Source organism: Gekko japonicus, unplaced genomic scaffold (genome assembly GCF_001447785.1).
Source record: "Gekko japonicus isolate JY-2015 unplaced genomic scaffold, Gekko_japonicus_V1.1 scaffold1724, whole genome shotgun sequence".
Taxonomy (NCBI): Eukaryota; Metazoa; Chordata; class Lepidosauria; order Squamata; family Gekkonidae; genus Gekko; species Gekko japonicus.
The window spans coordinates 143,188-154,598 of record NW_015170332.1 but is presented as its reverse complement, the minus strand read 5'-3'; the positions used below and the strand labels follow the sequence as shown (position 1 = coordinate 154,598).

The 11,411-nt window shown below is 43.5% G+C and overlaps 1 protein-coding gene across 2 annotated transcripts in view; it reads right to left on the bottom strand.

Annotated features, from left to right (window-relative positions):
• MYRIP (myosin VIIA and Rab interacting protein) overlaps window positions 1-11,411 on the bottom strand; it is a 210,250-nt gene that overhangs the window by 120,485 nt on the left and 78,354 nt on the right. For both annotated transcript variants that reach the window (XM_015418139.1, XM_015418140.1), the window contains exon 2: window positions 5,119-5,340. In XM_015418139.1, coding sequence (XP_015273625.1) covers window positions 5,119-5,340 — 222 coding nt within the window. The remainder of the gene's footprint in view (window positions 1-5,118; window positions 5,341-11,411) is intronic.

Genomic DNA, 11,411 nt, shown 5'->3' with positions numbered 1-11,411 from the left:
AATGCGGTCAGAACGCTAAAGGACATTCCATTTGAGGTGAGACAGCGGAGGAATAAATATAAAGAATTAGTGACTTTTCTTCAGACTAATTTAATTGGATACAAATGGCTATTTCCTGAAGGAGTAACTTTTAAGATAAAGGATAAAAAAGAGAAGATTGACTCTGTGTTTAAAGCTAAAGAGTTCCTGAGGGTTCAACTGGGAAAAGCAGAGGAAGACGACGGAAAATCAAATGGAGAAGAAGATTTAGAATCTTCCGGAGAGGACTCTTTGACTGAGCAGGGAGCAGCAGCTCCAAGAAGTCCTTATAAGCTGAGAAAGGGGAAAAAGAAGTAAAGGCTGAAGGACTCTGAATTGTGCCTTGAATTCAACAATATGTTAGAGATGAATGGGGGGTGGTTTACAGGCACTTAAAAATTTAAATGTAAAATTAGCAGAGAGAAAAATGAGTATGTTTGACTCAGTTTATAGAAATGAAACTGAAGTAATGACTTATTGTAACTAAGCTTGTTGGAGATCTCCTCTCTTGGGTTTTTAGATAGTAGTGGGTTTCTTTACTTTGTCTCTGTATGTGTAGTTCCCTATATCCTTTTTTCCTTATAGTATTTGTAGAGATATAAAAATAATTTAAAAAATCCCCTCTGGGGGAATAAACCCCCCCCCACAAAACTCTAGGAGTGGAGGTGAGGCCAAAGGGGACAGCAGTGTATTGAAAATCCTCTGACCCCCATCTAAAACGTACTTTCAGTGCGAGGGGTGAATAGCAATATGAAACGATACGTCCTTAATGTCTAGGACCACAAACTGGGAATCAGGAGTAAGAAACTCAATCACAGATGACAAAGAAACCATTATAAACTTTGAAACCTTTAGAAACTTGTTTAATTCTCTTAAGCTGAATATCAACCTATGGCCTCCATCTTTTTTGTCAACAAGAAAAAATCTTGAGTGAAAACCACATGACTGCAGGCCTCTGGGAATCCTTTCCACTGCCCCTTTTCGAAGAAGCTAATCTTGTTGAATGCGGAGCTCTGCATAGGGGTTATCGACTGCAGTTAGAGCAGGTCGACAGGGAGGGAGGGAGACTAACATGTAACCACTATGAACTATAGCCAAAACCAACTATCAGAGCATGTAAAGTGCCATGCTTCATAAAACCAAGCTAACCTATCTCCAAAACTAGGGGGTTCTATAGGAATCTGAAAAGATAGTCAGAATTTTGGTAGCTGTTGACTCTGCTCCCTCGGGGGGGGGGGTTGCTGGCTCACTGACCTAGGTCTCAGAGCACTCTTCCTCTTGTGAAATGGGGAAGATTGGCATAGAAGCTGAGAATACGAGTAGGGGGCCTGCACTTGGTGGTGCCTCTGGCCCTTACAACAAGGAATCGCAAACCCATGCTGCCTTGGAATGAAGCACTGTTGTGAAGCAGGAGGAGAGAGAGAAAAATACCCAGGGACTTTGCAGTTTGATGATTTTTCTTAATTATTGATAAGAATTCATTGGTGGTACAAGAGAAGAAGGTTGATCCCTCAAAGGGAGGTCCTCGACTCAACAGCACGTCTCCAACACAGGGCGGTCATACACAGCCAGGAATATCTTCTCAGGATCACCACAGAGGCCAAGGATCTGGCTGACCTATCAGCCGCATGTCTGCCCACATTTATCTCCTGCTTGGAAAGTCTTATCACTTCCAATTGGATCAGCTTAGCCAATCATCTAGGTTCTTAAGGGAGGACATCTAAGTACTGTGACAGATTTTCCCAAAGGAAGAGCTGATAAGTGCCTATAATCATTTGATGGTTTGCCACTCAGAATTTAATTGCAGCAGACAAAATTTATGTCCTAAAGAATCTAGATGCCGACTTTACCTGTCCCCAGAAGAGGAGTGTTGGCCAGGTCTATGATGCACCTGCATGTCCTCTGTGACTAGTGAGGAAGGAGGTGGATGGGTACTCAGGAATTCACACAAAACTTGCATGATCTTATATAAATTTTTGATGATATGGGAAATGGCCAGAGCCCTCTAAAATAGGAAAAGCCACTACACCAGGAGAATCAGGGTAGAGATGACTAAAAATTTAATCCTTTGACCTATTGTATGAGGTGACAACGTTAATGTCCAGAACCCTGGCCATTCTTAATATCTGCTTGCCATAGAGGTGAAGGTCCTCAACTTAGGGACACTGGGATTGGATCCCCTACTCTGTCATCCAGAGATTTGTTCGCATGCACTCTCAGCATTGTAAAGAGATACCACCACCACATCCTCATCTCATGCTATGGAGACATCAACACACAAAAAAGTGGACCAGGCTTCCACATGCCTAACATTGTCAAGGTTGTGCCTAGAGTCCAACACAGGGAAGGCTGACGCCATTGAAAATGGTGATCAGGGCACTGCTGTAAATACGTTGGAGACATATAATAGGACTGGCATTGGGGTGGACAAGCCTGCTGCCAAGAGAGAGGTGGTGTCAACTCGGGCCACACCAGCTGACCTCCTGAGATGCCAGATTATTCCTCCTTGGACTCAGAGAGGAACCTACCAGGAGAGCCAAAATGTGAAGAGGGAGTGTGAGGGGGCACCAACATGACATCCTGTTCCTCAGAAGATTACCTCAGAGAGGGCAAAGAAAGCTTGCCATGCTTGGTAAAGGAACCAACTTTCTCTTTTTGTCTTGATTTTTTGTATTTCTTAGACAGTGGTTCCAAACAGGAATGGGGGCCAAGGACTCCTCTACTCCAAGATGGGTGTGACAGATACAGCTCTTTTTGGCTGATTGGGAGCCTTCTTAGTAGTCAGGACTGCCAGGACCAACCATACAGTCAGCAGGTCAGAACAGGACTCTGGTACCAGAACTGACAGGGTTGTCCAGCTCGAGGAGGGAGATTCCAATCTAAGAACCAATTTGGATGGGACTGAAGACAATAAAGCTTTTCCCATAACACATTTAGTCATTCCAATCTAAGAACCAATTTGGATGGGACCGAAGACAATAAAGCTTTTCCCATAACACAGCTTTTAGTCGGGATGTTCTATCAGAATGTGCCTTAGGCATGAAGTGCTGACATATAGCACAAGTGCCTACATTATGAGACTCCCAGACACACATGAGACAGAGCTCATGTTCGTCACTTTGAGTCATCTTGGTCCCATACATTTTTGAAGAGCATCTTGGTCGCCATAACTAGGCATCACAAGCCGTAGACGCAGGGTAGACCAACAAGAGTCACCTCACGCTGTCAAAGATCCCCACTGGTGAACAACTTGTCTGAAGAAAGGAAAGAAAATGTCTCTACCAAGAAAGAAGGGAAGGAACACAGATAGTTGGAACGCTCCTATTCATGTGGCAGCAAAAAAGGAACTGAGGGAAGGGGGCGCCTGCCTCTGGAGCACAAGATGGCTTGGGTGAGAAAACCTGCCGCATTGGCTCCAGAAGGGAAGGGGTGCCCTACAGTAGTTTTAAGCTGGGGGAAAAATTATTCCACTGCCAGCCTGCACAGGCTCAGTCCCAATTTGGGGCTGCACTGAAAGCAAATTAATAAGGTGCTGTTGGGAAGCTGTGACATTCAGATAGGTTTAAGAACTCTTACTTTCATTTTAGAGATGTACTGTCCAGGGCTATTTTTGGGCAGGAACGCACAGGAACGGAGTTCCGGCTGGCTCCCAAGTTGGCCACACCCAGCAGGAACTCATTAGCATAATAGGCCACACCCAACAGCAGAAACTCATTAGGATTGGTTATATTAGAGGTGTGTGGCCTAACATGCAAAGGAGTTCCTGCTACAAAAAAAGCCCTAGGTTTTGACAACAAACAAGGTAAACAGAATAAGAAGCAAAAAGTGGGTGTGGCTGGATAACCACACTTCTGGTAACATGTGGGTGTGGCCTAATGTGCTAATGAGCTGTGCTGTCGGGGGTGTGGCCCAATATGCTAATGAGTTCCTGCTGTTGGGTGTGGCCTGTTATGCTAATGAGTTCCTGCTGGACTTTTTCTACAAAAAGAGCCCTGGTACTGACACACACTTTCTCATAACAGACCCACAAGAAAGCCAGGTAATATGAATGAAGCTGCAAAGTCACCGTCTTGCTTGTCACCCCTGAGAAAGGCAGCATAAACCTAGTATGAAGCCTGCAAGGGGAGCGATTGTGCCATGAAAATGAGGACATTGCTATTGACATCTATAAAGACTACAGCTAAAGGAATTGATGCCTTTGTATGAAGCTAGTCATAAAAACAGTTTGCATTTTAATCCAGCATTATCTCTTCTGTTTGTTCATAAGGAATGTTTAACTTTATATAGAACTTGCATAAAATTTTGCACTTGATATATTATTTTGCCCTTTAAATTTCACAATGTTCAAATAACCCACAGCACAAAACTTTCATTGACGGTCTATTTTCTCTCAGTCCACTGTGATTTGCACTGAATCATAGCTTTTAACTCTCTCCACGGAGTTCGGAGGTTTCTGTCCTCCTAAAATACATAACACTGATTTTTTCCAAGTCACTGAAGAACAAAGTATAGTAAGAGAAAATCTCATATGTTTCAGGAATAAAACAAGATCCACTTGAGAATTTACACGACTCTCCAGAGAAGCAGTGAGCTACAAAAGCCACACAGCAAAATCCTGTTTCCCCAAAGTACATGATGTGTCATGAAGCTTCTCATCCAATCATTGTTAACTGCCTTTAATAAAGAAAATGGTGAAATTTGCTGTTTATTACTCTGGTTGCAAAAGCAGTAAAGGCAATAAATAAATAAAATGGTAAAATAAAGAAATGCATTAGGGTTCCCAAATCCCCCCGGGGGCGGATTTCCCCCCACTTTTGAGGCCCGATTTTTGCCCCCGCGGAATCGGGCCCGGGGGAAACCCCACCCCCGCGCGCACGCCGCCCGGATGTGACGTACAGACGCCGGGCACGCTGGGGGCGGGGCCACAGCCATTTGAGGGGCCCCCGCCCCCAGCGTCTGTGCGTCACATCAGAGCGGCCGAGCGGCGTGCGCACACCCTCCAGACGCCGGGCAGGAGCCCCCTGCCGCCAGGTAAGATTCATTTGGCAACCCTAAAATGCATCCATGTTGTTTTTTAATAGTAGGACAACACACACTCACTTCACTTGCTGGCACACATTGCAGAGCCAAGCTTTTTCCTTCTTCTGATAGGAGCTGCAGTTCTTGCAGATGTTGTACTTGCAATCTTGGCACTGCCGCTTGGTATTGATGAGAAAAGTAAAAGGAGTGCAGCAACGCATGCAGCAGCGCTCGTTAAAGCTGTGCTGCTTGGAAAGGATGTTGCACTTGTTACCTTCTTCATCCAGCTTCTGCTTCATCTCACTGGTGCCCCAAGGAGGAAAAACACAAAAACAAAAGGAAGACAGAATCAAAATAACAGTCCACTTGGACAGACTTAACTCCCAATTTACTATGCAACACTCCCAAATAACTTCCATAAAGATTATTTCTTCCTTGATCAGCTAGAATTAGATTATATTAGCTTTCCCTTGCTGCGGAACAAATCATATGGTATCTGTCTATGGCTTTGATTCATGTCTCTTCAATCTCTGCTTTCTCTTTCTTTGCAGTCAACTGATTGTTCTCTAGTAGACATTTCTTGGTTGAACTAATACACTTGACAGGAGGCATTTGCCTAATGGTGAGGAGATGATATATAGTACCACCAGCACTGTTCCCTCTAAGTTGAGTTAGTGTGAGTTAGCTCACAGTTTTTAGCCTCCAGCTCACACATTTCTGTCTTAGCTCAGGAAGGATGGCTCCAGAGCAAACTAATTTATGCAGTAGCCAAATCGCTTGCTCACAACTTTAATGCCAGTAGCTCACAAAGTAGAATTTTTGCTCACAAGACTCCACCGCTAAGAGGGAACATTGACCACCAGTAGTTCTCAAACATTTTGAAGTGAGACCCACTTCTAAACACTGTATTTTTGAGATCCACTTGCAAAGGAGCCCTATGCTCCTTTACCGCTCCCCAACATAAAATACAAGCATTTCACTTTGGTTAAGGCTGAACAAGTTCTAGTTATGATAGGTGATTACCATGGGTATCTGATAGTAGACCTCTATTATATGATATGATGATCTGAACCCTAAAAGTCTTGACTGACACACAAATTAGAGAGAAGGACTAAAACTCAGCAAAGCCAACACATCTTAATAAGCCCCCAGTTTCATGCACAGCCTGGCTAGGGCTACAGAAATTCCACAGAAATCTGGCTGTATATTCAGTGATGTAGATTTTCCTCTGAAATTGTTGCATTCACTCTATATCCCTAATCCCAGATTCTATACACAAGCAGGGGTGATCCCAGTGATTCAGAGACTCTGGGCAAGTATGGGATATGGGGCTCCAGAATTGCTATTCCACCACTGCCCCCCACAGAGGTCAAGCAAGTGGTGGCCCTCTGTGTGAGGTAGGCAGGAGCCACCACTGCCACCAGCAGCCAGCTGGCCAAGACCCCAGACAGAGCAGGTACAAGTGGCAGCAGACATCTGTTCTTTTCTTTCCTCCCTTCCTCCCCCCTAGAATGGCTAGGCCAGAACAGTGAAACTGAAAGTATCTCTTAAAGGTACATCACACTATTTACAAAACTGTTCCATATACCACAGTTGAGGCCTCCCAACTGCGGGGGCCTAGGATAGCTCAGCTAAGAAGAACTATGCATATTTGTACAGTTTGTTTGAGGGACACCCTAGATATGATAGCAAAACTCTTGGCTTTTAAAAAATGCATACCAAAATAAGAAGATAAAGGGTGACTTTATGATCGAGATTTATAAGATCATGCATGGGATAGAGCATGTCGAGAAAGAGGTACTTTTCTCCCTTTCTCACAATACAAGAACTCGTGGGCACTCAATGAAACTGCTGAGCAGTCGGATTAGGACAGGTAAAAGGAAGTACTTCTTCACCCAAAGAATGATTAACACATGGAATTCACTGCCACAGGAGGTGGTGGCGGCTACAAGCATAGACGGCTTCAAGAGGGAATTAGATGAACATATGGAGCAGAGGTCCATCAGTGGCTATTAGCCACAAGGTATAGATAGGAACTCTCAGTCTGGGGCAAGTGATGCACTATATTCTTGGTGCTTGGGGGGAGCAACAGTGGGAGGGCTTCTAACGTCCTGGCCTAGGGTTGCCAAGTTGATCTTCGCCAGGAGCGGTGGGTGCTCCCGGCCAGCGTTTGGTGCGTGCACACGCCGCACGGATATCACCCGGAAGTGACGGGAGGACGCCAGGCACGCTGGGGGCGGGGGCACAGCCATACAAGGGAAAACCATAGAGTTCCCCCGGGGCCCAATCCGGCGCCGCCGGGGAATGGGCCTCTGGGGCGGGGGTTTCCCCGCCCCCCGGGGGGACTTGGGATCCCTATCCTGGCCCCACTTATGGTACCTGGTATTTTTGGCCACTGTGTGATGGAGTGTTGGACTGGATGGGCCATTGGTTTGATTCAACATTGGCTTCTCTTATGTTCTTACAACTTAAAGAGTGAAAGGGGAGCCCTCTCCTGACACATGTGGCTTACTATCCCCACTGGCTGTCACTGAACTCGTCATTTTCCCCTTCAGCTACCATAAGCAAATCAGTATGGGAGAAAAGTGCACATATGGAAGTAAGCAACAGATACAGTAGCCGTCATCCAGACTCCCTACCACACTTTAATAAGAAAGACTAAGAATTAAATAGTTAGGAGTCCTATCATCACATTTAGTTCCACTGTTGCCTCTCTTAGCTTCCAGTCAACTGGGATACAAATCAAATGGGCTTCTGCAAACAACCAACTTATACAGGTAAGTATGAAATCTGGTAAGTGCATCAGACAATAAGAGAGAGAGAAAAGTCTTCACTTCATGTTGAGTGTCAGGAAGCAAAATAATGAAGACACAGTTGTAGATGCTGATTGCTAATCATAGCTGAGCCATAATCATAATTATGTCATTGATGGACGTTGCAAATGTCAGCATGCCGCATTTGCACAGCTGTCTTAAAAACACATAAGAACTAACACAATTACTGGGGAAGAAGATAAATTCTTTTGACACCCAAATCTGAAGTAAACACAAGTTTGACATCAATTCCACATTAACTGTATTAGTCTCTTCTCTAATTTCGTAACAACTGACTTCAATCTTTAGGTAATTTAGTTTCACCATATGAATGATCCATGCTGTATTTCTATACAGGGGCCAGACAAGTCTCCTTTCCTTGAAACAGCCTTTACATGATCAGGTTTTCCCTGTGAGAAATGACTGCCTTGTCAAAAGGTGATTTGATAATAATAAATTAACATTGATATAAACTTTAAATTCTATTTTTCCCATTCTAAATGTATTAAATGGCAATATATTTAAAAGCCATTTTCAAATTTCATCTTGGATTTTACAGAATGGTCACATTTGCTCTTGTTACAGTTAATGGCCATTGACTGACTTACCTGACACAAATTTGTCTTATCCTTGTACAAAGTCATTTTTGTAGGAAATCCACACCTTGTGAATGCATTTGGGATTGCAGTTGTCATGTAACATATACAATGCATACAATACTGATTAACCCAGTAAAGCAGCAGCTACAGACCCCAATGAATGTTTCTGTCATACCAAAGGCTAAATATTTCTTTTGGAAATGTTGATATGTAGACTTATAAAATACATATTTATGATGTGGATTTTTACTTTATGTCCGTCCCATTCCTTGAGTAAAAGAAATCTAGTATACTGTATTAGATATACTTAAAATTTAGCAGCAGAAAACCCACATGCTTTAAATAATATAATTGCAGGTTTTATAAACAATTGTAAAATTCCAGTTTCTGTAAAAGTCATATAGTATTGCCCTTCTTTTTAGTAACTCATATTTTATATTTTACCAAATATTACCGTATTACCCATATTTTATATTTTACCAAATATTACCGTAATATGCCCCACTATAATTCTGTGTTAGATCAGGAATACTCTAGCCATTTACCTGACTTTGTTCTTTGCGATAATTTAATCTACAAAGACAATTATGTTGTTGAATCATGCATATACAGCTCTGAGAAAAGTAAAGTACTTATAACTAGTAACTGGTCTCTGTAGATTAGTGCTTTTAATTATCTTTACAATAGCTGAGTTCTGACTGGCAGTTTGAAGCAAGAGGGAGTCATGGCAAAAAAGAGCCGGAACAAACTGTTCCGGGTTTTCCCGGTCACACTGCGCAGACTGATGCAGGAGTATACCGGGAGGAGGCGTGAGGGAGCGTTCACACTGTTGGTTCAGAGGCGCGGCTGTAAACGGCGTTTTCCTCACAGCAGACACCTATGCATGGGCGCCTATGTGTATAGGCGCCTAGGTGCGGTGGCAAATAGGGCAGGATCCAGCTGCTGTGGACCATAGGCACATCCGGCCACATCACTACCCCCTCTTCAAGGCAATCACCTGCACCTTCCTGGTTCCAGAGTGAGGCTAGGAGGTCAGTCAGCGTAAACAGCTGGCGCACATTATTAACGCGGGTTGTTCCCGGCTTTTAGCTGTTAGCATTCACACTTCCGGGAAGCAGAATGAAGTGGGAAAAACAGGCTCTCCAGGGTTTGCTACCACTTTCACCAGGTATCTTTTAAACCCAGGAGGCAAGCGCTACAAGACGGGTTGGGTACGGGTGGGGAACGCCAGACAGATGAGCCTGTGTGAACGGTCCCTTTAATCCACTTGTGAAACATTCCTCACACTGGCCTATATTGGGGCAAACTGCCAGTCTGAAGTCGGCCAATATTACTAGATAATAGCTCATCAATTTGATGTGTAGTAGGAGCTGGGGGAGGGGCATATCTTTCTATATCCGGCACATTCCAGCTCTTTCTTTGTCTATATTCTGCCATCAACTCAAATCCATTTTTTTCTTCTCTCAATTTCCTAATTTCCTGTACCTCAGTTTAATTGGGCCAAGAAACTAAAGGGGTAGAAAATAAACATCCAGAGTGAGGGAATGTATTTCACCTACTAATTCAAACTAACCATCCAGATCTTGGGCTGACGATAAAAGCTTGGAACAGTCCGTTCTGCCAACATAACGAAATAGATGTTCACACTCTTCAAATACCTAAAGCAGTATTACAAGAGGGCAAAGGCTTTTTCTCTGCCATTTATCTGTAATGTGCTCAAATTACACATTTCAGATGAACAGCAGGAGAAACTACCTGACAAGAAGTGTGGTTCAGCAATGGAACCAATTACTAGGGACGGGGTCTCCCACACTGTAGGTCTTCAAGCAGAGGCTGGCCAGCCATCTGTGAGGAATGCTCCAGCTTCAGATTTCTTGCACAGAGCAAGTGGTTGGACTAGATGACCTGTACAGTCTGCTCCAGTTGTGTACGGCTGAAAAAAAATACATATTAAGCTCTGGAGCCCCATCCTTCCTGAGCTGAGACAGAAATCTGTGAGCCGGAGGCTAAAAACCTGTGAGCTAGCTCACACTAACTCAGCTTAGAGGGAACACTGCTGGCCAGCCATCTGTGAGGAATGCTCCAGTTTCAGATTTCTTGCACAGAGCGAGTGGTTGGACTAGATGACCTGTACAATCTGCTCCAGTTGTAGGATTACGGCTGAAAAAAAAATACATATTATACCTGATTTAATAACTTAATCTAGTAAGAAAACCCTACCAGGTTGCCATAAATCAGCTGAGATGTGATGGCAAAATTAATTAATTAATCTGCCCACCAGACTGAACAGAGATTGGTAGAATGCTACTGGGCTTTTATTATCAAGACGTGATTCAACATATTCCTTTTCTGAAGCAATTAAGCAGGTCCTTTGAGAACCTAAACAATATTTAGGATTTAGAGATAATTAACAGGAAGAATCATTCTTGGAGCCAGGGCGAATTCTAGACAAATTCTCCTGCCTTCTCCCATATGATTCGACCCATCTACCCCAGACATCTCTGAAGGTTCAGCTTGGGATACCCCCACTATCTGAGGCTAGATGGGTGGCAACCCAAGAAAGGGCCTTGTCAGACATGGTGCCAGAACTTTGGAAGTCCCTCTCCAGGGAGATTTGTCATTCTTGCTTTATTGTTGTCTTCTGCAAGTGGGTAAAGACTTTTTTTGTTATATTTGGCATACCCCCCAATAACTGTTATTGGCCTCCTCCCTGGTTTCCAGTGTGATGTCTGTTTATATGTTTATACTGAATTGTTGGATATATATTCTTTATTTTAAGTGTTTTCCATGCGGAAATATTTTAATGAGTGATGTTTGCCACGTTGGGGGCCCTATTTGGGTGAAAAAGAAGCAAAGAGATACGTTAAATAAATACAATACATTTGTAACTGCCAAAATATAGTACAGACATGGATAACGAAAACATTTCCATGTGAATGAAAGTAAATTAACAACCAAATAT